The sequence below is a fragment of the Peromyscus eremicus genome, chromosome 17 (assembly GCF_949786415.1).
Source record: "Peromyscus eremicus chromosome 17, PerEre_H2_v1, whole genome shotgun sequence".
Classification (NCBI taxonomy): Eukaryota; Metazoa; Chordata; class Mammalia; order Rodentia; family Cricetidae; genus Peromyscus; species Peromyscus eremicus.
In genome coordinates this window covers 25,590,726-25,616,583 of record NC_081433.1, presented here as the reverse complement: position 1 = coordinate 25,616,583, position 25,858 = coordinate 25,590,726, and the positions used below count along the sequence as shown (strand labels likewise).

At 46.2% G+C, this 25,858-nt stretch overlaps 2 protein-coding genes across 4 annotated transcripts in view; one reads left to right on the top strand and one right to left on the bottom strand.

Moving 5' to 3' along the window:
• Nucleotides 1–1,901, bottom strand: part of Saraf (store-operated calcium entry associated regulatory factor) — a 29,960-nt gene extending 28,059 nt beyond the window's left edge. Inside the window, exon 1 of the mRNA XM_059244236.1 lies at nt 1,665–1,901. Coding sequence (XP_059100219.1) covers nt 1,665–1,770 — 106 coding nt within the window. The 5' untranslated portion in view covers nt 1,771–1,901. The remainder of the gene's footprint in view (nt 1–1,664) is intronic.
• Nucleotides 1,372–25,409, top strand: Leprotl1 (leptin receptor overlapping transcript like 1). Of its 3 annotated transcripts, XM_059244238.1 has the most exons (5): nt 1,372–1,419; nt 6,858–6,936; nt 19,104–19,179; nt 21,948–22,134; nt 23,205–25,409. In XM_059244238.1, the coding sequence occupies exons 3-5, from the start codon at nt 19,142–19,144 to the stop codon at nt 23,319–23,321; spliced, it is 342 nt and encodes a 113-aa protein (XP_059100221.1). In that variant the 5' UTR covers nt 1,372–1,419; nt 6,858–6,936; nt 19,104–19,141; the 3' UTR covers nt 23,322–25,409. The 3 variants fall into 3 exon arrangements, with proteins under 3 accessions (XP_059100221.1, XP_059100222.1, XP_059100220.1); XM_059244239.1 differs by lacking the exon at nt 1,372–1,419 and having other exon boundaries at nt 6,753–6,936; XM_059244237.1 differs by lacking the exons at nt 1,372–1,419; nt 6,858–6,936 and adding an exon at nt 9,423–9,524.
• The last annotated feature ends 449 nt before the right edge of the window (nt 25,410–25,858 follow it).

The following is a 25,858-nucleotide window of genomic DNA, read 5'->3' as shown; positions in this document are numbered from 1 at the left end:
TCTGCCTGCAGAGCCCACCCTCCTTGGTTTACCATTGTCCATAGCTCACTTCACCACATGACGAGCTATTGCATGTTTACTGTCTACTCCACCTCAACAGATGTGAGTTCCTTAGAGACAAGACACTTCTTCAAAGCTATACTCTCAGCATTCAAAGAACTAGCTTGGAGGAATTACCAAGAAAAAAAATTGAAAAATTTTAAGTAATCTTAGAATGATGTGTCGTCCCGTTCCCCCCCCCCCCCCCGCCAGACATATTACTGAGTGTTCTATATTACCTAAAGACAAAGTGAATAAATTGGGAAGTTGCTTAGCCGAGTCTTAATAGTTGATATTCCAATCAGCTATCTTCATGAGACAGTTCCTAAAAGTCTTAAAATGAGGTTGACACCAATTGAGTTAATACTGCAAAATATTGTGGTGTTTTCTGTTCCAGAACAATAATTTTTACAGCAAAAGTAGACAAAGAACCACCAGGAAGTGGTTCACCATGAATTTAAATGTGGTTTTTTGTTTTTTTTTCTTCTAATTCCCCTGAGTCTACATCTCTCAACTTCCCCATGTTTTAAATGAATTCTAATCAGGTCTCTCATTTTTTACACAACCTTCAAGGATTACTTATACAAAGTGTACAGGGGTTTTGTTTGGTTTGGTTTAGTTTTTTGAGACAGGGTTTCTCTGTGTAGGTTTGCGCTTTTCCTGAAACTCAACTCTGCAGCCCAGGTTAGCCTCGAACTCACAGGGATCTGCCTGGCTCTGCCTCCCAATGCTGGGATTAAAGGTGTGCGCCACCACCGCCCGGCTGCGTACAGGTATTTTATAACCACCGTGGCTTCTTAACTCTTGACAACAAAGCACCCTTCTCAAATCAAAGGTTACTCGGTATGAAGTGAGGGCCAAGTGCACTGCCTCACTCCAGTACACACAACAGAGTAGCTTACAAAAATAACCCTGTTGCTTAAATTCAAAACTCAAGCATGCTCGGTCACTGCTGTTTTTCATGCCTGACAGCCTTCCTCTCCAAACCAAAAATGTCATTTTAATTGACGCATAGTTTATTTCTGCATTTTAACAACATACATAGCGCGGCCTCCCTGGTAATCAATTCTCATATATCGTCACCTACAAGTTAATAAATTGTATTTTAAATTCCCACGTACGGTGAAAAGTAATGATGACAAAGATAAATAAGAAGGTACACAAGGCAGTTCGCGGCACTAACTAGAATAAACAGCGGGATTTCTGTTTTCAAAAACCAATCAATACAATCCAGAATTCCCAAGTTTGTGGTCCTGGCTCCTAAGCATGACTCAGAGACTGCTGGTGGCATGGTAACTACGAGCCATAGCAACAGGCAGCCATGACAACGGTGGGAGACGATGACATCAAACAGTCGTGATAACAAGACAAGATGCGCAGGTGAGGGTCTAACTTGTCATCAGGACTCGGGGATGCGGCCCAGAGTCCAGGACCTGGAGAAAGGAACTTTCAAAAACAGAATCGTGCGCCTCGCCCACTCCGGGAAAAAAATAAAAAATAAAAAATCAAAGAAGCCAGGATGGGTACAGAAAAGCCAAGGAGCCAGGAGAGGACAGACCGGAGGAAACCGGTCAGAAAAGCAGCGATGAAGGGGGTGGGCACCCCTCCGCAGGGCGAGCACTCACCAGGGTCGTTCCAGCCCAGCGCAGGGCCGGCCACTAGCAGGAAGGACAGCAGGCGCAACAGCGGGCGGCGCGCGGCTCCCGGGCGGCCGACAGCGACCACGGCCATGGCGCTGGGTGAAGACGGCGCTCGGCGGCCCGAGATCCGCTGCGGAAGTGCTCCCGCCGCTGCGCGGCGACCCGGGGAACCCGCGACCGAGAGAGAAACCGACGGACGGCAGCGCGGCTCGCCCGTTCTGCGACCTGCGCCACTCTGACGTCACTGCCGCTGCGGCACGTTGGCGTCCGTGATTGGCCGCGTCCTGCCCCACCCCCAGGGCCCCGCCTCCTTGAGGGCGGGGCCAGACGGGGTGCTGTCGCGTGGGCGGAGTCTAGGCTCAGACCGGGTCAGGCGCGTTGTGTCTGGTTGGCAAGTGCCAGAAAGTTCCGGAAGGTTCGGTTTGTGCGATGCTACCCCAGTTTAAGAGGCTATAAACTGCCGGGCGGTGGTGCACACCTTTAATCCCAGCACTCGGGAGGCAGAGGCAGGCGGATCTCTGTGAGTTCGAGGCCAGCCTGGTCTACAGAGCGAAATCCAGGACAGGCACCAAAACTACACAGAGAAACCCTGTCTCGAAAACCAACAACAACAACAAAAAGAGGCTAAAAACTTTCTGGAAGGGAAATCAAGGAAGTAGTAAGACGTATACACAAAGGACGTCCTGCTTAGGACTAGTGTTCTAGTACCCTGTCCGATAGGAATCTGGTGAAAGGTACCAACGGAATGGCATTGTGGTTTCCGAACTCAGAACCTTTGCACACCACCCGAGTGAAACGTTTCTCTGCACTTGAAATCCTGCGAGTCTGAGGATTCTTGGATGCGTTCATTCAACAAATACATGTTGAATGCCTACTATAATAAAATAAAAAGTAACATAAAACAGCCCCTGTTTTAGCCATGGGAAATAACAAGGTCCTTGTATTCGGGAAACTTAGGATGATGTAGCGCAAAGACAAACTAAAAATAATAAGTAGTAGTAAATTTGTTATCAAAAATATAACAAGATAATAAGCACCAGAGACAAATTCTGGAAATTACTTGGAAGCTTGAGGCGTGAATGGTAAGAAAGAACTCACCTTTTTTTTAAAAAAAAGCAGGGGTCTAACCTAGCCTGGGGCGCGGTGGATTAGCCCCACCCCACCCACACCCCACCCCCACCCCCACCCCCGCTCCCCGCTATGTTTTGAGGAGCTGTCAATCATCCACTCAGCCTTTTTAGGTTGAGCAGTTTACACATGTATCAGTACGGACCAGGTGGGTGCTGTAGTGTAGATGCCATGAAGAATTTGTAAATTGTAAATAGGAGGCATGAGAGAGGCAGGCAAGGGCAAAGTAAGTTTCTGGGGATTAGAACAAAATGAGAAGGTTTGAGTGGAACCCAGCAACCTTAAAACACCCCAAAAATAATAAAGCTGCCCGCTGCCCGCTGTTGCGCCCTGCTGTCATTCCTGCTAGTGGCCGGCCCTGCGCTGTGCTGGAACGACCCTGGTGAGTGCCGCCCTGCCGATGGGTGCCCACCCCCTGCGGATGGGTGCCCAGCCCCTTCATCGCTGCCTTAATTGGTTGAATCTGAGCTGAGTGTTAAGCATCCAAGCTGGAAGACCAAGAAGACAAAAGATAGCCACACCCAGCGTTCAAAGCGAATGTAAGTCTGGTTATGTTACTAATATAGAAAGAGACAGGTAGTCGTAAAATTTAGACAAGGCAAAGAAGGCGGGAAGGCCCAAGCTCTGAGAGTACTGCTGTTTCTATCTTGAGTAGACGATCCTAGAAATAACCTCAAAAATAATCTCTGGTAAAGAAAGGAAGCAAGCAGAACAGGGAAGTGGTTCAACGGATAGAGGCCCTCGCCACCAAGTCTGGAGTTTGATCCCTGACACCTATATGGTGGGGTTTTTGTTTGTTTGTTTGTTTTTGTTTTTGTTTTGTGGTTTGTTTGGTGTTTGTTTGGTTTTTGTTTGTTGTTTGTTTGTTTTGGGTTTTTTGGGGTGTTTTTTTCTTTTTGTCAACACAAGCTAGAGTCATCTGGGAAGAGGGAACCTCATCAGATTGGCCTGGAGGCAAATCTGTAGGAACATTTTCTTGGTGTGGAAGGGCCCAGTTCACGGGGGCGGGGGGGGGGGGTGGGGGGGGGGGGTGGGGGGGGTGGGGTGGTCCTGGGTTGTCTAAGAAAGCAGGCTGAACAAGCCATTGGAGATCGAGCCAGTCAGCAGTGTTCCTCCACGACCTCTGCTTCAGTTCTTGCCTTCAGGTTCCTGCCCTGACTTCCCTCAGTGAGAAACTGTGAGCTACGAGATAAAATAAACTTTGTCCTCCTCAAGTTGCTTTTGGTCAGAATATTATAATCACAGCCATAAAAAAGAAAGCCAGGACACCATATCAAAGTGAAAGGAGAAACTCACATAAAGCTGTCCTCTGACCTCTACACAGTATGCCTCTCCGTACCCACTACATACATACATACATACGTGCACACACACACACACACACACACACACACACAGAGTATGCCTCTCCGTACCCACTACATACATACATACATACACACACACACACACACACACACACACACACACACACACACACAGTATAAAGGAAGAAAACAAAAAGGGGAAGTAGCAATATGGTAGTTGAAAGAGAAAATGGTCAATAATGGCCACTATTGCTGGAAATTTGAAGTTAAGAGTAAAAGTGGCCTTGGGGTTTTGCAGTGTAGAATCACCTAATTGCCTTTACGGGAAAACTTCTGCTCTTTGAGCCCCCATTATGTACCCTCTCTAGTTCTAGACTGCGACTTTAAAACATGAAAGGGTGTCCTAATTTATAGTCTAATGGGAAAGGAGCCAAATAAATAATGGGTGCCCTGAGGAAGAAAGCAGCTGATGTGCTGGGTATTGCCATAATAAAGAGAATTGTTAGATAAGATCCTCTTAGAAGCCAGGTGGAGCTGGGGAGGGAGGGGTACTTTCCTCCTCTCCACTGGCACAGTGTAGAACATCTCTGTGACCTAATGTGTTATGGAAGAATCTGTCTACGCAGCAAACAGTTCTCAACTGGACACCACTCTGCTGTCCTAAACGTCATTTCAGTTCTGATAGGTCTGCTGGGAGATGGAGTCAGAACTCATCAGTTCAGGACTAAGGATATACAGCTACCCTACACTTCAGGTGCCAGAAATCCCACATAGTGTTAGAAAATTCTCACTCACCAGTTGTAAATCAACCATTCCTCCCTCCCTCCCTCTCTCTCTCCCTCCCCCTCTCTCTCTCTCTCTCTCTCTCTCTCTCTCTCTCTCTCTCTCTCTCTCACACACACACACACACACACACACACATACACACACACACACACACACACACACACACACACACGATGAAGTATATCTGGAATGTACTTCATAATAAAATGAAGAAAAACTATATGGAAGAGGGGACATGGGTAAGGAGAATAAATAAACCAACATTAATCGATTGTTGAGAACCAAAGTACCTCGTAATATCTAGGAGTTCACTATGCTCGTGGTATATAGGAGTTCACTCTGGGCGGTGGTGGTGCACACCTTTAGTCCCAGCACTCAGGAGGCAGAAGCAGGCAGATCTCTGTGAGTTGGAGGCCAGCCTGGTCTACAGAGCAAGATCCAGCAAAGGCGCAAACCTACACAGAGAAACCCTGTCTCAAAAAACCAAAAACTAAAAAAAAAAAAAAAAAAAAAAAAAAAGGAGTTCACTCTACTATTGTTGGTACTTTTCATAAACAGTATTTAAATTTTCCATAATAAAAGTTATTTGAACAAAAACTAAAAAATTCTCTGTTCTTTGTCTGAGTTGGTCAGCTCATAGTAATGAACAGGGTAATAGATCTATCTCTTTTAAAGGATTGTTTGTGAATACATGTGAGTGCTAGCGTGTATGTTCGTGCACCATATGTGTGTCTGGTGTACTCAGAGGCTAAAAGATGGCATTGGATCTCCTGCAACTAGAGCTACAAATGATTGTAAGCCACTGTGTGGGTGTTGGGGACCGGCCCAGATCCTTCCTTTACAAGAGCAGCAAGGGCTCTTAACCACTGAGCCATCTTGTCCAGCCCCAGTCAAACATATCCTAAAGAACTAGAGACACAGCATTTGCCCAATCAGGAAGTCTTTCCTCATACCCATCTCTGAGGATTAATTTCGGAGGTTAGGAAGTCATGAAAGGTAACGAGGATTCACTACTATGTGGTCCTGTTTAAAGAACACTTAACCATACAATATTAGCAAACAAAGAAATTGCTTGAAAAACCTCAGAAAGCTCCTAACATTCTTCCCTTTGGGGGACAATGATTTTCAAGCCATAGTTTGCATGGCAATCATTTAAGATGCATCTTAACATTTTAGATTTCTGGGCTTTGTCCACAAAAGTTTCTAATTCCAATACTGTCAAATAGAACTGGGAGTTTAAAAAAGCATCCCGAAGCCGAGCAGTCATGATGCAAGCCTTTAATCCCAGCACTCGGGAGGCAGAGCCAGGCAGATCTCTGTGAGTTCGAGGCCAGCTTGGTCTACAGAGTGAGATCCAGGACAGGCTCCAAAACTACACAGAGAAACCCTGTCTCAAAAAACAAAAACAAAACAAACAAACAAAAAGCATCCCGAAGAGTTTTTATAAGTGATATTTGAATACATTTGAAAACACCAGTTTTAAGGTCTCAAATTTCTGCTCTCTAGGCAATATAGGAAACCAAATTAGTCATTTGAGTGATGAGTGGTGATTTGTGGGTTGGTTTTTTGTTTGGTTGGTTTTTGTTTCTCAGACATTATCAGGAGACCCAAATAGACATTTAAGTGGTTATTGCAGTGTGCTGTGTTTTGTTTTGTTTGCATTTTTGCTACAAAGACCGAATTTCCTGGGAAACGAAAGGAGGGCAATGTCCTTTAATTCTGTGACTATGGGAGCAAAAGCAGACAGAACCCTCTGACCACATAAGCAGTCTGACTCTCCCTGTGATGTCATTCAAGACATCTAATACTCCGTCCATTTGTATTCGAAATAAATTAGGGAATACAATTTAAGCACAGGAGCTTCCGGAAGCTACCTCACAAAGTACTTTGTAAATGCATTTCCTCGGAGCCAAGCTACAAGCCTTCAGCGTGAACCTCTCTCACTTTCCAACCGCAGTCATCACCACTGACCAGCAACGTGCACACAACCATCCCTGCTTTCGAAGACACAACGCCACGGAAGAAAAGCAGAGCAGGTATAGTAGTGACATTTAAAATGGGATCAGGGACTTCTCCACAAGTTTATGTCCGGAGTGCACACTGCCAGAAACATAGATGAGTACTTTTGGGTCTTTCCAAAATGTGGAAAAGTCAGACTTTATTGAATTAATAATACATTCACAAAGTTTAGTGATCTCTTTTTTTTTTAATGATTCATTTGTTATTTCGTGTGCACTGGTGTTTTGCCTGCATGTATGTCGGATTCCCTGGAACTGGAGTTACAGACAGTTGTGAGCCACCCATGTGCGTTCTGGGCATTGAACCTGGGTCCTCCGGAAGAGCAGCCAGTGCTCTTAACCACTCAGCTATCTCTCCAACCCAAGTTTAGTGATTTCAATGGCAGTAATTTTCCATAAACTCTGCCTACTTTGATACCTTGGGCTAGGTGAATTCAAGTTCTTTATTCCAATCTTAATGACTAACATTAACTCATACAGCATACAGTCATACACTTATGTGTCTCTCTACATATGCATGGGTTACAGAATGAAGACATGTTAAAGAGACTGAAGCAGAGCTCAAGAGGTTCAGGAGCAGACCGCGTTTGTATTGCTAAGACTTGGGACAGACCAGTGTTGGTGGAAGTCGGGGTCAAGAAAGAAGCCACAGAAATCATCTGCAATGTGAACAAGCCCAGCTGGGTCGAGAACAGGAAATGGAGGATCAGGTCCAGAGCCCAACAGATGAATAGGCAGACAGGCAGACAGTGGAGTAGGCTGGGTCAACAGTGGGGAACAGAGTCAGGAAGTCCTTGGACCTTGACATATACACCAGGTATGCTATGATAGGCTTCGATAGAGCCAGGTCATCGCAGTGATAATTATCCAACACTTTATGGGGATCAGGCCAGAGTTATTCTCTTTCCACAATCACAGTGTTAAGTATCCAACACTTTATGGGTTCAGGCCAGAGTTATACTCTTTCCACAATCTTTTCTGTCCCATAAATTCCTGGACCTGGTTTCCCTGATATGATTTTAATATGCCCAGGTGCTCCTGCCTCCCAGTTTCAATTCTCCTCAATGAAATTTATAGGGTGACTGCCTTTCAGTCTGTGCAGGTACAAATTCCAGGAGTTCCTAGATAGGCACTACCACAACCCTGATCAACCCAATAGCTCCTCCTCTCCCCAACTTTCCAAGCTCCCTGTACCATTTGTAGGCAAAGTGCACACCCTACCTATTCCACACACCCAAGACACACACAAACCAACCAACCTTGTGTTTCCATTAAGAGAAATGTCAGATCAAACCAAGGGACTAACCTTTCCTACTTCCTGGATATTCCTAGGATAAAGGTTTCCTCTGCTGTCTTAATTAGCTTCCACGGCTGAGATCTGCATAGTAAGCAGCCATAAGGCAGATTTAAAGGGAAAAGTGTACTTCACCGGCCTAGCAAGGTTCCAAAGAAGGGAAAACCCAATTGGCTGGGTCTGGGAGCCTAGACCGCATTTTAACAAAGGAGAAATGACTAAATGAGAGAAGTGTGGGCTTGCAGGGGGAAACCAACTAATAAAGGCTATTTTTGTAACATTTCTGCAGACTCCAATTGGTGCTGCTTATAGAGACAGCTGTCTCTTCCTCAGAAATGAAAATATTTACAAATGGGAAAATTTGTGTTGCAAATATCTTTTTTATGTAACACGGGGAAGTTCCTGTTACCTTTACAAGGAGAAACTTATGCTCTGCTTTCGTACAGAAAAGTGAGCAGCCAATTCCTCCCTGTGTCTTTTTTTTTTTTTTTTTAATTTCAGCTAAAGTAACCTTTTATGCCACAGTGGTATATTTTGGAGTGGAGATTCTTCTTACTAGCGATTATCTTCGTTGCACTTATTTATTTTGAGTATTCTCCCTTTTTAGTCTGCAAACAACCCTAGAGCAGAAACCACACCTGGCTTTGCTCATCCCAATGCCTACCCGGTTCCCCCAGCATATATGTGGGGAACATACAAAGATATATTGGATCTCCGCGGGGGCGCCCCGCCGCCCATCCCTTTTGTCACCAAGAAGAGAGCGATCTTCACAGACTTCCAAGAGGATGCATCTGTCAACGATCGCCCCCGATTCCATGACTCGGCCCGCTGCGCCCAAATCGGGGGAGGGAGGGATGGTTCTCATCAGAGGCCCCATCTATGTAGGAACCCAAGGAGAGAGGCAGAGACCACCCATTTCCCGAGTCACAGACTGGCTGGTGGTGAGGAGAAACGGGCTCGCCGTGCAGAACCGTGCAGAACCGTGCAGAACGATTTTCCCTGCAAAGACATCGCCCGGCGTCTTCATGGCACCGCGGGGACTCGGGGCGGGCGCTGTCTGCCGGGCCTGATGGGACCCACCGACCGGCCCACCCGGCACGTCGCAGCCGGTCCCGCGGCGCCCAAGGAAGGCGGGCCCCCGAACCGGCCCCGCGCGCCCCCCACGCCCCCGCGCGAGCGCGAGCCGCCGGCGGAAGTGCTGCGTCGTGCACTTCCGGGTGTTGTCTGGCCGCCGTCGCGCGTCTCGGGTCTCCCGGCCACCGCCCGGGTCGTGGAGCCAGGAGCGACGTCACCGCCATGGCGGGCATCAAAGGTGGGCCTGGGGCGCGGGCCGCGGGGGCCCCCGGGGGGGCGGGCGCGGGGGTTAGGGCGAGGGCGGCGTGGGGACGACCCAGCCTCGGCTCCTCCAGCCGGCGCGCTCCGCTCCTGGACCAGAGCAGAGCCGGGCAGCCCGGCCGGCCACCCGAGCGCTGTGCGCGAGTTTGCACCCGGAGCCATGGAGGGCTGCGATCCGGAGGGATGCCCGGCCCCCGGCAAATCGGTGTAGTTTCCCCACCCGAGGCAAGAGCGCGGTCCCCTCCGAAGCCTGGGCTCTTGTCTGCATCCACTCCCGGGATCCCGGTGCACCATCTTTCCCTTCCTTGCCTCTACATCGGATGCATCTTGATAATTCGGTGTTTGTACGGTGCAGCAGAGCCCGGATGCTAGCCCAAAGTGCGTGCTCCTGGCTTCCTTTCCCCCACAGTTAATTTGCACGTTGACACTTCTGTAGTTTTGTGTGTGTTTAAAGATAAGGTAACTTAACACCTTGATGAAAGTTCACTTGTTCATTGCATTCTTTGGAGAGAGGGAATGTTGCTCGGTAGTCTTGCCCCAGGGCTTAGAAGCAAAGTTTTCTGTTTACTTATCAGCAGATCGCTTTGATTTCTTGACCTGCATTGTAGAAGAGTGTCGCCGAGCAGGAAGTAAACATTTGGCTAGGGATGCCTCCCACCTCGCTGGAAGGGGCGACTTTGGTTGAGCTTTTTCCCAGGGTCACACTTTTTCTCCTATCTTGTTTATTCTGAAAAACGTTTCGTTTCCCATATAGAGCCTCGTCATCTGAGCAACTAGGATACTTTCAGATCTCTTTTTGAACTGTAATAGACCCTTTCGAATCCTAATGTGAACGGAAGTTATTGTAAAATGCTGCCGTTTTTAGGATGTTGCCCGTGTCCCTCTTCCCAATTCTTCACTGTCGTTAATGAGGGACTCTTTTAGCAAGAAAATAGCTTTGTGATTCTCCAAATGTGGGTAATGTTAATCTGGTGACAGTGAGTCCGACGGAATTTTACTTACTTTTTAAAGATTTCGATGGGTTTTAAACTTATGATTGTCCATCTAGATTTTTCTTTGTTGGCCTTTGTATTGCCCTTATATCAAGGAGTGTAGCTGTAGAGACCATCGCATATTTCTTAAGCCGGTTGCCTGTTACATTGTGATAAATTGTATTTTCTGCTAACTCCCAGCCTGGGGAACTTGACCCTTTCACCTATGTCTTTGGAATCACAGAACCATATCATCTTGTCTCTGGAGAATTTTTGCTAGGTAATTGGGCTGTTCCATCCCTGGCCTCGAGGCTTTGGGAGTAGAAACCACACTCCTGTTTCATCTTTCAGATGTTGCATCACTCAGTTACTGTATGAGTTCTTACCTTACTGGTGTGTCACTGGAGGACACCGTTTATATAAAATAAGCCACCTGGTTGCCAGTGTCATAAGACTGAAGAAACATTACTGGTTTGGGGAGCACTTTTGAGCAGTTTGTTTACTCTTACCAGCCTTTATCTGTAATGACTTAAGAGATGAGATGTCACATGCAATTGTATGTTGGAGCTCACTTAGGTTTCCTAGTGGCTGTACTCAGCGGGACTGTATAAGAGGTTGATTGGACCACAGGCCTGGGTACCAGGTGTTTGTAAGGGTCTACACTTGACTGTAACTAGCTCCACCCCTTGGCATTGTTATAAATAGACCTTTGGAATCAAGCTCTGGGCGGGTGGATAAGGATCAGACGTTTCTCTCTCCTCTTTATTTCTAACTAAGTCTCTTATCCCTCATTTCTCAAGCGTCCCTGGGGTAGATAAATGTAGGGGCTGGTCCCCTACAGTTGCATTTGAACATCTTTTAAATATTGAATATTGAATGCATAGAAATATGACCCTAGAGTATCTTGATTCCCCAAACAGTTCCACAGGACTTGCTTTTTCATATGTGAGTGTTGAAAAGGAGTTGGATCCTGTATAAGTAAATGCATCAGTAATTTTATGGGCTGGAGAGATGGCTCAGCAGTTAAGAGTGCTTACTGCTCTAACAGAAGAGCTAAGTTCAGAACGGAGCACCCCCACCCAGTAGCTCACAAAAGCCTGGTGACTCCAGCCCAGTAGGCACCTCACTGGCACAAATACAAACACACCCATACTAAAATAAATATTTTGAATTATTTATTTTAATTCAAAAATTTTGAAATAATTTTCTTACAGTATTCATACAGTATCAGTAGTAGGAGCTTGTGTTTTAAGTGTGTTTCAGTGCTGGAAACTTATCTTTTGGGTGTTTTTTTTTTTAAATAAAGTCTTTAAAGTTTTGTGTATTTGCTTTCTTGAGAAATTATGTAGTCCAGACTGACCTGGAACCCACAGCCTCAGCCTTTTTCCTAGGGTCATGGGCACCTGCTACGACACGAATAAGCTTCTCATTGGCTCTTTCCTTTTCTCTTCATTAAACTCAGCTTTATTTTAGTTGGTTGGGGGGTGGGGGGTGTTTGTGTGTTCGTTTTTTCCAAGACAGGGTTTCTCTGTGTAGCTCTGGCTGTCCTGGAACTCTCTGTAGACCATTCTGGCCTCAACTCACAGATCCACCTGCCTCTGCTTCCAGAGTGCTGGGATTAAAGGTTTGTGCCACCATGTCCAGCCCTGTTTTTATTTTTTTGGGTTTTTTTTAATGTTTTTTTATTTGTTTGTTTGTTTGTTTATTGGGTTTTTGAGACAAGGTTTCCCTGTGTAGCTTTGCGCCTTTCCTGGAACTCACTCTGTAGCCCAGGCTGGCCTCGAACTCACAGAGATCCACCTGGCTCTGCCTCCTGAGTGCTGGGACTAAAGGCATGCACCACCACCGCCCAGCTCTGTTTTTATTTTTTTAAGGGGTAAATTTTGCACAGTGGCGTCTCTTGGTGGTAAGCACTTCTCCTGCTGGATTTGGAAGGCACACAGCTGTGCAGCTCTGCTCTGTGACAAAGAACACACATGTAGAATCCCCACACCAATATCCCCAGCCCTGCTATTCAAGAAAAAGCGTCTCTACTGTTTCCTCCCCACATTAGCTCAGCCTCTGCTCTTCACAGGAACAATTAAGAATGTATTCAAAGGGCTGGAGAGATGGCTCAGCAGTTAAGAGCATTGGCTGCTCTTCCAGAGGGCCCGTGTTCAATTCCCAGCACCCACATGGCAGTTCACACCTGTCTGTAACTCCAGTTCCAGGGCCTCTGACATCCTCACACAGACATACAGGCAGGTAAAACACCAATGAACAAAAAAAAATTTTGTAAAGAATGTATTCAAAGAATATGTATCTTCTTTTATAATAACTGTTGGAGGCTGGAGCTTAGCAGTTAAGAGCACTTGCTACACTTGCAGAGGATCCAGGTTTGGGTGCTGCCAGTAACTGTAACTCCAGCTGCAGGGATCCAACACTCTCTTCCGGTGTCTTCCCACACAGGCATACACATGGTGCATATATATATATATATATATATATATATATATATATATATGGACATACATACATATAGGCAAAACACTTGTACACTTAAACTTCTGTTTGTTTGGTTTGTTTTTTTTGTGGAGACCCACAGAGGTTTCCTAGCGAGATCTGAACTCTCTTTACCCAGCAGAGCTGAATAGGAGAATGATTGGCCCACCAGTGTGGTTACCAGGTGTTTGGAAGGGTCTGCATTTGGCTTGCTATGCTTTGATCTAGCAAGGGGGAGGTCTTTTGCCCCGCCCCTTAGCATTGTTATAAAAAGCCCTTTTGAAGAGACAGAAGGGTCCGGTGCATTTTGATCCAGGTCCTCCTGAAGCTATCCTGTGTTTATGTCTGTCTCCTCTCTGCTATCTTTCTCTCTACAAATTTCTTATTTCTCTTATTTCTCTCTCCTCCTCATAGGAACCCTTTAAAAGGTGGGAGCTGGCCTCCCACAGTTTTTCTCTGTGTAGCCCTGGCTGCCCTGGAACTAGCTGTATAAACCAGGCTGGCCTTGAACTCCCAGAGATCCACCTGCCTCTGCTTCCAAGTGCTGGAAATAAAGGCCTATGTCACTACCACCCAGCTAAAAAATAATTTTTTTAAAAAGAATCTAAATGTATATTCTTTGTGACAGAGTAGAGCTAACCTCAGACACATTAAGGCCCTGGGGCTTCCTCTTGCTCAGATGACTGTAAACACACTTTCTAAAGACAGACTTTTTTTCCTGTCTGACTTACAATGTTTCCCCTGTCTCCTGTAGGGGGGCAGTTGTTGACTGCATGCAAGTCTTTCATCTACTTCTAACTTGTTTCAATGTGGGAAACAAAACATGCGACTTAGAAAGTTTCACATCCTAAGACACAAGTAACAGGAATTTCTGTGGGAAAGGAAACATTTCTAGGCTCTAACTTTGGTTCTGAGCACACCAACTCTTAAGAAATAGAACTAGCCAGGCGGTGGTGGCTCACGCCTTTAGTCCCAGCACTTGGGAGGCAGAGTTCTTTGTGAGTTCAAGGCTAGCCTGGTCTACAGAGCGAGATCCAGGACAGGCACCAAAACTACACAGAGAAACCCTGTCTCAAAAAACAAACAAACAAAAAAAAAAAAACCAGAACTAAGCACGGGTGATCCTTTTTCTTTCCCTTTCCTTAGAGCACCTTGATGTGTAGGCCGCCGTGGCCTGGGACTAATTATGTAGCACAGGCTGTCCTCAACCTCAGTCCTCCTGCCGCACCCTGCCGAGTGCCTAGTGTGGATCACCATACCTAGCTTTAGATTTTGTTTTATTTGGTGTTTCAAACAGTGGGGTTTTTGATGGTGGTCATGGTGGTGGTTTGTCGACTAGTTGGTTAGTTGGTGTCTCATGTAGCCCAGGCTAGCCTGAAGCTTGCTGTGTGGTCTATCAATCAACTCGAACTCTGATGTTTGCTTCCTCCAGTAGAACAGGTTATCCCAAATGACTTCTGGATACATTCTCTGTCTTGCATACAGTATTTACAGTGGCGTGCTTAGCTATTTGGTAGCTGCATTTCAGAGAGTAGACGTGGTTTTTCTTCAGAATGTCTTTCTTCAGAATAGTCTCTTTAGTGTTTAGGGACTCACTTGCTTTTTCTATACAGTCCTTCTCATTTCTAGAAAGAAGAACCGAGTTAGATAAGTTATTGAGGTACCCAGCTAGTGGCCAGCAGAGGCCAGGACTCCGTGATGTTGGCCTCCTCCCTCCCCTGTTTCGTGCTCCACTGGCTACGTTCATTCCGCAGTATTACTGAGTGTTAAAGCTGGGCCGTGGTGTCAGAAACAGAAGAGGAACACTTGGGAAGGAAAGATGACAGGACTCGGTTTGGAATCGCAGCTGTGGTGACCGAGCAGGGGCCCACATGCAGTTGAAGGCCCCAGCACACACCTGCACCTCTGACGTCTTCCCTTGACTCTGCTCAGTTGCTGGCTCGTCAGACATGCCTTCTCAGGCCACCTGCGTGCCCACCCTTCCCCTGCCTGCTTCTACTCATCTCTGGCCATTTGTTTTCTAAATCTTTAGCTGCTTCCAGAATTCATGTTTACTCAGCAAACAGAACAGTTGTTTCTCACTTTCTCCTTAATCCCTTGTTAGGTGTTCACCGAGTGCCCGCTGTATGTCGGCCACTACACAAAACCCCGAGGATACAGAGATCAATAGAACAGAAATTCATCTTCAGAGGGCTCCCGTTTTGCAATAAATAATGCCCATGGACACATAATCCTGTTCAGAGGACAAAACAGTTAAGGAAGTGAAAATTCGGAGGTGAGAAGGCAGACTCACTCGGCAGCCGTAATATGGATGCAGACTCATTGTTTGCTTGTTTATTGATTTATTCATTTTTGAGGTAGGGTTTCAAGTAGCCCAGGCTGGCCCTAAACTTCAACTCAGTATATAATCAAAGCTGGCCTTAAACTCCCAGTCCCTCCTGCTTCCACCTCCCAAGGCAGGGATTACCAGAGTGCACCACCGCACTCGGTCATTTATTATTTTACGGGGTGGCCAAGTGGCTCATCAGCATGTGCACACAGATAGCACCCAGTAAGTAAAACGGGATGATTTAAAAGCCTGCTTAATTCTCCCACTAGAATGTATGCACCATGAAAGTGAAAGCATTTTTCCTCCCGCCTCGTTGCTGTCTTCAGTAGCAGGGACATGTGGCACAATTGAGTGCTTCGTGCGTTTGTTGTATGAGTAAATGAGTGTTGTTTATTCATGCAGCAGTCCTTGGAGGTTGAATCCAGAGCCTTGTGTACACCAGGCAAACACTGTACCACGGAGCTGGTCCCTAGCCCCTCTGTAAACCAATAAGTCATAAATACAGTAGCAGAGTTGGTGCGGCTCTGAGATGCTTGAGAGGAGATGTGAAGGAAAAGCAGTAATAAGCTAGAAGAGAGACAGAGTGGGTCAGGAACATGGGCTCCGGGGGCTTACGGGAGCCAGGGAGATCCCGATGTATGCTTGACATCAATCACGATTTCCTGAATGAAAGAAAACTCTGAGGTAGGACGCTAAACATGCAGAGGTCTTGTAGGTGAAGTAGCCACCGGTTTCCAGAATAGGAAAGAGTGGTCTAAGAAGCCAAGAGGACGTGACTGCCTGTGTGATCCAGGCAGGGACTGTAGTCAGGTCCACGGGGGCAAAAGGGGAACTCAGGGGTCTCCTGTAGTTACTGCATTCCATGTAAACCTGAAAGGCAGCCGGGCAGTGGTGGCACACGTCTTTAATCCCAGCACTCGGGAGGCAGAGCCAGGCGGATCTCTGTGAGTTCGAGGCCAGCCTGGACTACCAAGTGAGTCCCAGGAAAGGCGCAAAGCTACACAGAGAAACCCTGTCTCGAAAAACCAAAAAAAAAAAAAAAAAAAAAAAACCTGAAAGGCTGTTTCTGTTTAAAACAACACAAACATTTCTTTGCCTTTCCCCCACAGTCACTGGAAATATAAAATATAATGACGTTAATAACTGAGTACACTGTGTCATGGCAACCTGACTCATGTTGTATTCAGCATCCCAGCCAGCTCCCAGTTGGCCAAGACAATGTCAACGGCCATCTTGTCCATAGTTTTAAGTGGTGTCTGACCCCTTGTCACTAATTTTCATTTGTATGCTGTAGTTTTTTTACTTGGGAAATTTTAGATTTTCACTTAGCTTTTGGATTTTAACTTTTCTGTTAAGATTAGACCATACCGCCGGCCGGTGGTGGCGCACGCCTTTAGTCCCAGCACTCGGGAGGCAGAGCCAGGCGGATCTCTGTGAGTTCGAGGCCAGCCTGGTCTCCAAAGCGAGTTCCAGGAAAGGCACAAAACTACACAGAGAAACCCTGTCTCGAAAAACAAAACAACAAAAAAAAATTAGACCATACCAGTTTTTGTGGGTTTTTGGAGGGACCAGATCTTATTATAGATGGTTGTGAGTTGCTGGAAATTGAACTCAGGGCTTCTGGAAGAGCAGTCAGTGCTCTTAACCCCTGAGCCATCTCTCTAGCCCCGACCATACCGGTTTTTAAAAAGTTACTCTCTGGGCCTGTGAGATGGTTTCACATGTAAGAAAGAATGCTTGCCTCTAAACCTGATGACCGAGTTCAGTCCCCAGAACCCATGTGGTGGGAAAAAAGAACAGCTCCTGCAAGTCGCCCTCTGCCCTGCACAAGGACACACAGGAAAAAAATAAATCCAAATGAGAAATGTAATCTTACCAAGTCATTTTCTTAGCATTGGGGATGCAGAAATGCAGGCAATGTACAAGTTAAATAGATTGTTTTTCTCTCGGTTGAAATCTAGGTCGTTGATTATATATAATCAAGTCGTTGCTCACTTTAAAATACACCAGCCGTGTGTGGGGAGAAGTGTATCTGACTATGGGACGCATCCACCTCCTTCTGTGCTAAGACGGTGGTACCACGTCCACGTCAGGCTGGACTGTTACCCTACAGATTTCCTCGGATTTGGGAAATCGGGAACAAAACAACTCTGCTTCTGTAACATGTTTAAAGACTAACAAAATCGGGGCTGGAGAGATGGCTCAGTGGTTGGGAGCACTGATTACTCTTCCGGAGGACCCGGTTTCAGTTTCCAGCATCTACATGGCAGCTCACAACTGTCTGTAACTCCAGTTCCAGGGGATCCAATGCCCTTACAGATGCACATGCAGGCAAAACACATAAAATAAAAATAAATACATTGTTTAGAAAAACTTAAAGTCAGGTATTTTAAAAAGACTAACAAAATTGATTACAGTAATTAACTGTAGACAAGTTGTTACTGTGAAGTCTATATAGTAACTGTTTCACTTCCTTAAAAAAAAAATAACAGTAGCAACACTTAAGAGGCAGAGACAGGTTTGAGGACAGCCTGGTCTACATAGCAAAGTCCAGGCCAGTCAGGGTTGTACAGTGAGCCCCTGTCTAAAAATAGTGAAAAAGAAAAACCACATCATCATAAATTAACCACACATACCCTTGGACAATTTATCTTTCAGTTCTGTGCTTTTTTATTTCTGTTGAGGTGAGGCTCTTCCCTCCCTCCCTCCATCCCTCCTTCCCCGCCCCCCCCCACTTCCCTTTGTGTGGACTTTTGTGTTTCTGTTTTGCTGAGGCTTTCTCCTCCCTCCCTCCCTCCCTCCCTCCCTCCCTCCCCCTCTTCGTGCCCCCCCCCCTTCCCTTTGTGTTTCTGTTTTGGTGAGGCTTTTATGCCTGGCTCCCCTCCCTCCCTCCTTCCTTATTGTGTGCGGTGCCTGTGGAGGTCAGAGAACAACTTTAGCGAGTTGATTTTTCTCCTTCCACTTCTCGGTGGATTCCAGGAATTGACCTTGGGTCATCGGTCTTGTGTGGCATCAGTCTTGTGTGGCAAGTGCTTCACTCATGTATGGATTGAATAAAATGTTTGGGGGGGGCACATTAACTCATGTGTGCCTTAATGGTCCTGAGAAATGGAACTGGTAATTGGAGTGTATGGTATGTGTTAGCAGTAGGTCTAAACTGATATACGGGTTAAGTATTCCTTATTGGGCGTTTTTGGAACCAAATACATTTCAGCTCTTGGATTTCCCCTGATTTGGTAATATTTGAATGTACACAATGGGGGCGGGGGCTTGTTTGAGACAAGGTTTCACTATGTATCCCTGGCTGTCCCGGAACTCACTATGTAGACCAGAGTTCCACCTCCCTCTACCTTCCTAGAGATGGGATGAAAGTCCCGTGTCACCAGGCCTGGCTGACATTCCTATTTCAGAGCCTTTCAAAGGGTTAAGGCGGGTGCTCAACCTCTAACACTTTTGTTTTGTTTTGTTTTGTTTTGAGGATGCCAGAGAAGCTTGTTCTGAAACTATGTAATTGGCAGTTTTGAAGACAGTTCACATTTTGTTTTGTTTTTTTGAGATCGAGATGTAGCTCAAGCTGACCTTTATAATCTTCCTGCCTCTGAGATTACCAGGCATGAGCCACTCTTCCCAGTGTGGCATGGTTCACTTTTAGCAGCCCGAATTTAGAGGGGAGGCAGAGTGTGTTTTACTTCTGGGATCCATGTGGTGCTCAGACTGGCGTGGAGTGAACCACACTCTAACTGATCATGCTCTCTGGACTTTTGTCTCTTTACAGCTCTAATTAGCTTGTCGTTTGGAGGAGCAATCGGGCTGATGTTTTTGATGCTTGGATGTGCCCTTCCAATATACAAGTACGTAATGGTTTTGTTTTTCCTCTTTGAGTGTGTAAGGGTAAAATTCTCCTGCTTTTAAAGTTTTTAGCATGCTTTGTTTTCTACTATACAAGTAATGCCGGGAAATGTTCATTTACCAAACCCAATCCTCTTCTGAAAATCATCACTATAAAGATACTAGAATGCCAGGGCAGAGAGATTTTTGGCCATGACCTGCTTCTGTAATGGCCTGGTGACAGCAGGTCGGCCCTACTGCCCAACATAATACTCCAACAAAATCTAAAAGATCTTATTACAGAAAATAACAGAGTCGGCTTCTGAACACAGCCGACTGAAGACACGGTGTAGGTGATTCCTTTCCCTAGAATAGAAAGAACTCCTTTCTGTTGAGACGTTGTCTCACTGCGTAGCCCAGGCTGGCCTCACTCACAGTCAGCCTGCCCCATTCTGCCAAGTTCCAGGATTCCAGGTATTCGTCACCATGTCCAGTTGAGAAAACTTTTAAAATTAATATTTAATTAACTTAGTTTTAAAAATACAAATGAGTAGAAGTGGACCACCGACACGGAGAGAGGATTGTGTCGCTGACAAGCACATGAAATCATCCTAAATCCCACTCAACACTACAGGATCTCTACTGGTAAAGATAAAGGGTGTGGGCGGACAGGCGCTGCTAGGTACCTGGGGACACAGTCGGGCAGGGGTTTAGGAAGTGAGTAGTTGCTGTTTCTTGGAACTAGTTTGCCTGTATCTTGTAGTTCATGGAACTGGCCTTCCCCTTCTTAGAAATCTTCATACAAATCCACTTGCAAACATTTGCAAAGGTACATGTAGTTGGCTAAGAATATTGCTGTTCACAGCCGCCATGTCTATAATAGCATAAATGGAAAACTGGTGACTTCACAAATGCCCATCCAAAGCTAAATTATGGGGTGAGAGAAGTGGTATAGTGGATGGAGCCCTTGCTGCAGAAATGTGAGGACCTGAGTTCAAATCCCCAGAATCCATGTAACAGCTGAGTGTAGTAGCATGTGTCTGTAACCCCAGTGTTCCTCGATGAGACGGACTCTGTAAGCTTTGCAGGCCAAAATAGCCTGGTATACACAACAGCAGAGACCCTGTCTCAGACCATGTGGTAGGTAAGAATTCACACGCAAGATTGTTCTCTGACATCCATACACTGGCACATGAGCACCCTCATTCACACACACACACACACACACACACACTTAAAATGCAGAGGCTGAAGAGAGTAAAATGTAAAAAAGTAAAGTGCTTGTTGTGTAAGTGTGAGGACTGATTTCCAAACCCATGTGCCAAAGCAGAGCATGGCGTTGTGGGTTTGTAATCCCAGTGCCAGGGAGGTGGGGACAGCCGGGCCTGATTGGCAGGTCCCAGGCCAGGGAGAGACCCTGTCTCAAATAGAAGTAGACAGTGCCTGGGAAGGAACAATGCCCAAGATCTTTCCCTGACCTTCATACCAGCACCCATGCACACACACTAACGCGCCCATACAAACATACACATGCCAAGGTTGTTCCCTGACCTTCATACCAGCACCCATGCACACCCATGCACACACACTAGTGTGCTCATACAAACATACACATACCCAAAAACAAATTATCGTGGATCCTTGAATGACAATATTAATTTACCTTAAGGAACGAGGAAGGGCTGTAAATCTGTAAATGCTATTATATAGTTTTACCTTGGTGAAATTCGTATGGATTGTAGAGGGTCCACAAGCTCCTTAGAAAGATTTGAAAAAAAAAAAAAAAAAAGCAGGGGGTTGGAAAGCTTCTGGTCTTAATTTTTTTGTATTTCTGTATTGTTTGAGTTTTTTTTCTTAAGCACGTATTCCCCTTAAAAAATTTTGCTCTCTTCAAATGCTTGGGGAAAGATTAAGGAAAAGACAACAGGCTGGAGAGACGACTCAGGGCTTAAGAGCACTGGCTGCTCCTCCAGAGGACCCGGGTTTGGTTCCCAACACCCACATGGTGCCTCCCAACCCTCTGTAACTCCAGTTCCAGGGGATATGACACCCTCTCCTGGCCTCCTGGGTATTGAATGCCCATATTCATGCAAAATACATAAAAATAAATCTTTTTCAAAAGAAGAAACTATAACAGATAGTTCCAGCAGATCTCCACTGTGTGTGTGGTTAAGCTTGTCGGTTTTAAAGACCATTTGTTTCTTGTAATTTTTTTTTAATATACTGTTAGAACATGACAAAGAGGTGGAAGGAGTTTGTCTGTCCCCTTCACACAGCTTCCCCCCACCACAGTTCCCAAAGCCAGAAAATGAAATCAGCACAGCCTGGTTAACAGCGAACTAAAAATGATGTTGTACAGTGCTGTTTTCAGCTAGTGCCCTGTATTTTGGTTTCAATTAAAGGAAGCATGGGTGTTTTAACATGATGATGAGGTAGGATGTCATCCATAGCATGGACTTTTAATTTTAAAAGTTTTTGTGTAAATATTCTTATTTTCAGTATGCCTCCTTATTAAGCTAAAGTGGTTTTATTTGTTTGTTTGTTTTTGTTTTTTTACATTTCGGCCATTCTTTCATAAAGCATTTTGTCAGCAGACCTTTTCAGTAGTGTGCCACAATGGAATACAGGGGTAAATTGACTGAAATTCCCACATGAGCTGGTGGCCTTGTTTGCAGCTGCAGCCTGGATGACACCCTGTCGCTGTCCTTTGGTCTTTAAGCAAGAGCGTATTTCGTGTGTTGGGAAGGGTCATGGCCGACAAGACCTGCATTGACCCCTCTTTCTTTTCCAGCGAATACTGGCCCCTCTTCGTCCTCTTCTTTTACGTCCTTTCCCCCATCCCGTACTGCGTAGCCAGGAGACTGGTGGACGACACGGACGCCATGAGCAGCGCCTGCAAGGAGCTCGCCATATTCCTCACGACGGGCGTCGTCGTCTCGGCCTTTGGGCTCCCCGTCGTATTTGCCAGAGCAAATCTGGTGAGCTGCCCTATTCTGCGAACGTTTCTCGGTCAGACTGTTCGTTGCTTTTCTTCCAAGTTCCGTCACGTAAAAAAAAGAGGCGTGAGGCATTAGGATGGAGAGGACAGGTTTAAACCTCAGCTCCCGGGGTGAAACTGTTGGAGGGCAAGGCTTGGGTCTGCAGTAGAAAGGGCACCTTAACCAACTCACCAGTGCTGAGCACCGCGGGCCTGCCCTGTGAGACCTTGCGCAGTGGTCCTCAACCTTCTGCTGCTGCCACCCTTTAATACAGCTCCTCATGCTGTGCCGACCCCCAACCACAACATTATTTCGTTGCTACTTCCTAACTGTAATTTTGCTGCTGTTATGAATCGCAATGTAAATGTCTGATATGCCGGCTAGCTGATATGCGACCCATTTGAAAGGGTTGTTGGACAACTTCCAAGGCGTCCTGTCCCCCAGGTTGAGAACCACTGACCTAAAGCATGGAAGTATGAGTCAGTTGTTGTCTGCAGCTGGGAAAGTGTGAAGGAGGAGGAAGAGCAGAGCCACACCTCCTCCCCTGAGAGAAGGGCAGAGCCACACTTCAGGTGTGATGGAGGCTGTTCCGCACTCTGCCGCTTTCAGAGAAAGCACAGTATGTTTTCATCGCCGGCGCTTAGGGTTCCGTCTCTGCTCTAGCAAGATTCTTAGACTCACTAAGAAAAATCAGCTTCCTTTGTAAGCCCTAGCTGTAGAATCCTGTATGGTCCTAGGGTCCCACCTCAGGGGCAGGGTGCATCCTAAATGCACAGGGCCCTGGGGTGGACCCTCAGCACTGCAGACAGAGCCAGACGAAGCTCTGACGGTCATGATCAAAGCTAAGCTTGTTCCGCAATAATGATCCACCCCCTTACTCTCTACTTTTCAATCAATCAGTGCAAATAAAAACACTGTAGGAGAGTGTCGAGTGCTGTACCTCGATGGCCATTACAAGCCAGATTGTGATTGGCCAGTGCACAGAGCGATGCGTGGCTCCCCGTGGCCCCCGTGGCCCCCGTGGCCCCCGCCTTGCGCACCGGCTGACGGTTGCTCCCTTCCTTCCGCAGATCAAGTGGGGAGCCTGCGCACTCGTCCTCACAGGAAACACAGTCATCTTCGCCACCATACTGGGCTTCTTCCTGGTCTTCGGGAGCAACGACGACTTCAGCTGGCAGCAGTGGTGAGAAGAGCCACGAACTGTCGTCACATGGACTTCTGTCGCCTGCTGGCCGTCCGCGCCCGGGAGATGGGGCCCGGGACGCTGAGTTGTGTAGCGAGCCCCCGGGGGTGTCCCACGTGCTCCCTTCTCACTCTTGTACGCCTCCTGTTTCCACGGGGACTTGCTAAGGATTAAAAGGATTTTCTCTTTTGGAAAAGCTTCACTGGTTTCCCACTTCTCTAGACTGCTTTCCATGGTGTCCTGCTGATTCTAAAATACCCACGTGTTTTCCCCATTCCGTTGTTTTTAAATCAGTATGCAATGTTAAACCTTTTTAAGATGTAATAACCATTTGCATTGGTTTAGGAATTCAGAACTTCTGGCTGTATTATGGGCTAAAGTACATAGTTTCTCTAAAAATCAGTTAATCTCCATTATAAATATATATATATGTTAGTTTCCATTCAGTCAGGATGCCATCACTCCCAGGTGAATGCAACCATCCAGAGCGTTGACATACCTTATCCACTATTTACTCAGTGCACAGACAGCTGCATTTATACCTCAGGGGGGCCGAGTAATACTGCCCATGCCCTCCATAAGGGTTGCTGGTTTTATGAGTAGACAAGTGTTTTGTGAATTGAAAATTATTTTATGGAATTGCTACAAAAGAGTGCTTGTCTCCCCAATCGTTAGAATTTATGTTAAACTTTGAGGTACAAGTGTAAAACAAGTCTGGGGATACAGTTTATATCTGTGTGTATTACTGTCAAAGCAAGTGCGTTGCTGTGTGGGAGGCAGCAAAGCTGAAATTCGGCCATTTGAATGCCACTTCTGTTTATAAGTGACAAAGTCTGAGCTTCTGTCAGCCTCTCGTGGTTCGGAGGGTGACATGGACATGCATGGGACAGTCATGTGTTTGCATTGTAGATACTCAAAAACTCCCCCGCTTCCTCCTAACTTATTTTGTACATTGTATATATTGTCAGAGATCTTTTCAAATATAGTTTAATAGCATCTAGAAATGTTTGACTACTAGGAAAACGATTGCTACGCCATACATTCAGAGTGCCCCCTCCCCCTCAAGGCCTTGACTCGATTCACAAGTGACTTGTTAGTCTTGCAGGTAATCCAGGGACAGACAGTTATAGGACTCGGACCGTGAGAGGAGCAGTCCCCAGAGGTTAGAGCGTGTGTATTTCAAAAACACTTAAGACAGGCTTCCTGATACCTCTTAGTTGAGGTCTGGTTTCATCACGATAGATCTGCTGTTGTAAAGGTATTTGTTGTATGAATTAATACAGAGTAGCCAAATCCAGCTGTGTCACAGCTTCAAACTCAAACCCGACCAAAAACTTCCCAAAGTGGCCAGGCATGACCAAACCGTAGCGGTCCTTCGCGTCCTCGATTCTCAGTACGTAACTCAAGAGCTGGCTGTGAAAATGTTCGCGTTGATCCGACAGTATTTTGTGAGGACGTTTGTACGTTTCTTCAGCCTGCTTATATAAAGAGAAGTGTTCTGCCCTTAGCTGAAAATGAGTAACCATGACAACTGTCTTTTGTTGTTTTCTAGGGTTTTATTTCTCAAAAAGGAAAATGGGACCACATACGAAATCTGTTCAGCTAAATTTTCCTTAAAGATGCCCAAAGCTGCAGTTTTGATTGTGTTTTGTTTGACCTAACCCATGTTGGATTACCGCTGGCTGGGAGATGGGAAGCAGTGTGGCTGTGCCATTTGTGGGTTAGACCAAATGTGGCTCACTGAGTAAGGCTGATGGAGGTGTGTGTGTACACACGGTCAGAGCTGTGCCGGTGATCAGGATGGAGCAGGAGGCTCCTTCTCAGGTCCTTCCCCATTTTCTGTTCCTTCACAAACGCAATGCTGTGCGCGCGCGGCCATAGACTCCTTTTCTAACAGCTGCGTTCTTTCTGGGAACTAATTTTATCAGCAGCATTGTGTGTCTGACCAGGACACTGGCTTCACAGTCCCATCTCTGGTTTCTAGGCTAGTTACTTACAAGTTTTTCATGAATATGCACCAACACGACATTGCCATTCTGCTGTGGAGAGAAAGAAATCTTTTGATGATGAGACAATAAAGATTTTAAATATCCATCTTAGCTTGTGGATGTTTTCATAATAAAAGTTGAGTCTCTGAAGTGCACTAACCATTTAATAACGTGACACAAAGCTGGACAAGGGAACACATGCCCGTAGCCTCGGCAGGTGAGAAACTGAGGCAAGAGAATCAAGAGGCCGAGGCTACACGGGTCTATATGGGACCCTGTTTTTAAAAAATCAAGAGAGAGTCATGTGCTAGGAAGCAAGCAGGCTAGCAGATCAAACCTGCAGCGGAAAGTGAAACCATAGTAACAGTGGTGCCATGAGGCTCTGTGATCTTGAGTGGTGATGAATGGGCTGGAACTGTGCCTGATTTCCAGTGAGTACAGCGAGACTCAGAAATTTCAGGTAAGCAGAGCCTCCACTGAGAGAGTGCAGGTTACTATTGACTGGTCTGTGCTTTAGACCCCAGGGCTCTTTGTGATGGCTACAAAAGGTGGG

What these genes read in the sequence shown, in the direction of transcription:
- Leprotl1 (XM_059244237.1), top strand. An exon ending in TGTGCCCTTCCAATATACAA is followed by an intron (nt 19,180 to 21,947) that starts GTACGTAATGGT and finishes TTTCTTTTCCAG; the next exon opens with CGAATACTGGCCCCTCTTCG. An exon ending in TATTTGCCAGAGCAAATCTG is followed by an intron (nt 22,135 to 23,204) that starts GTGAGCTGCCCT and finishes TTCCTTCCGCAG; the next exon opens with ATCAAGTGGGGAGCCTGCGC.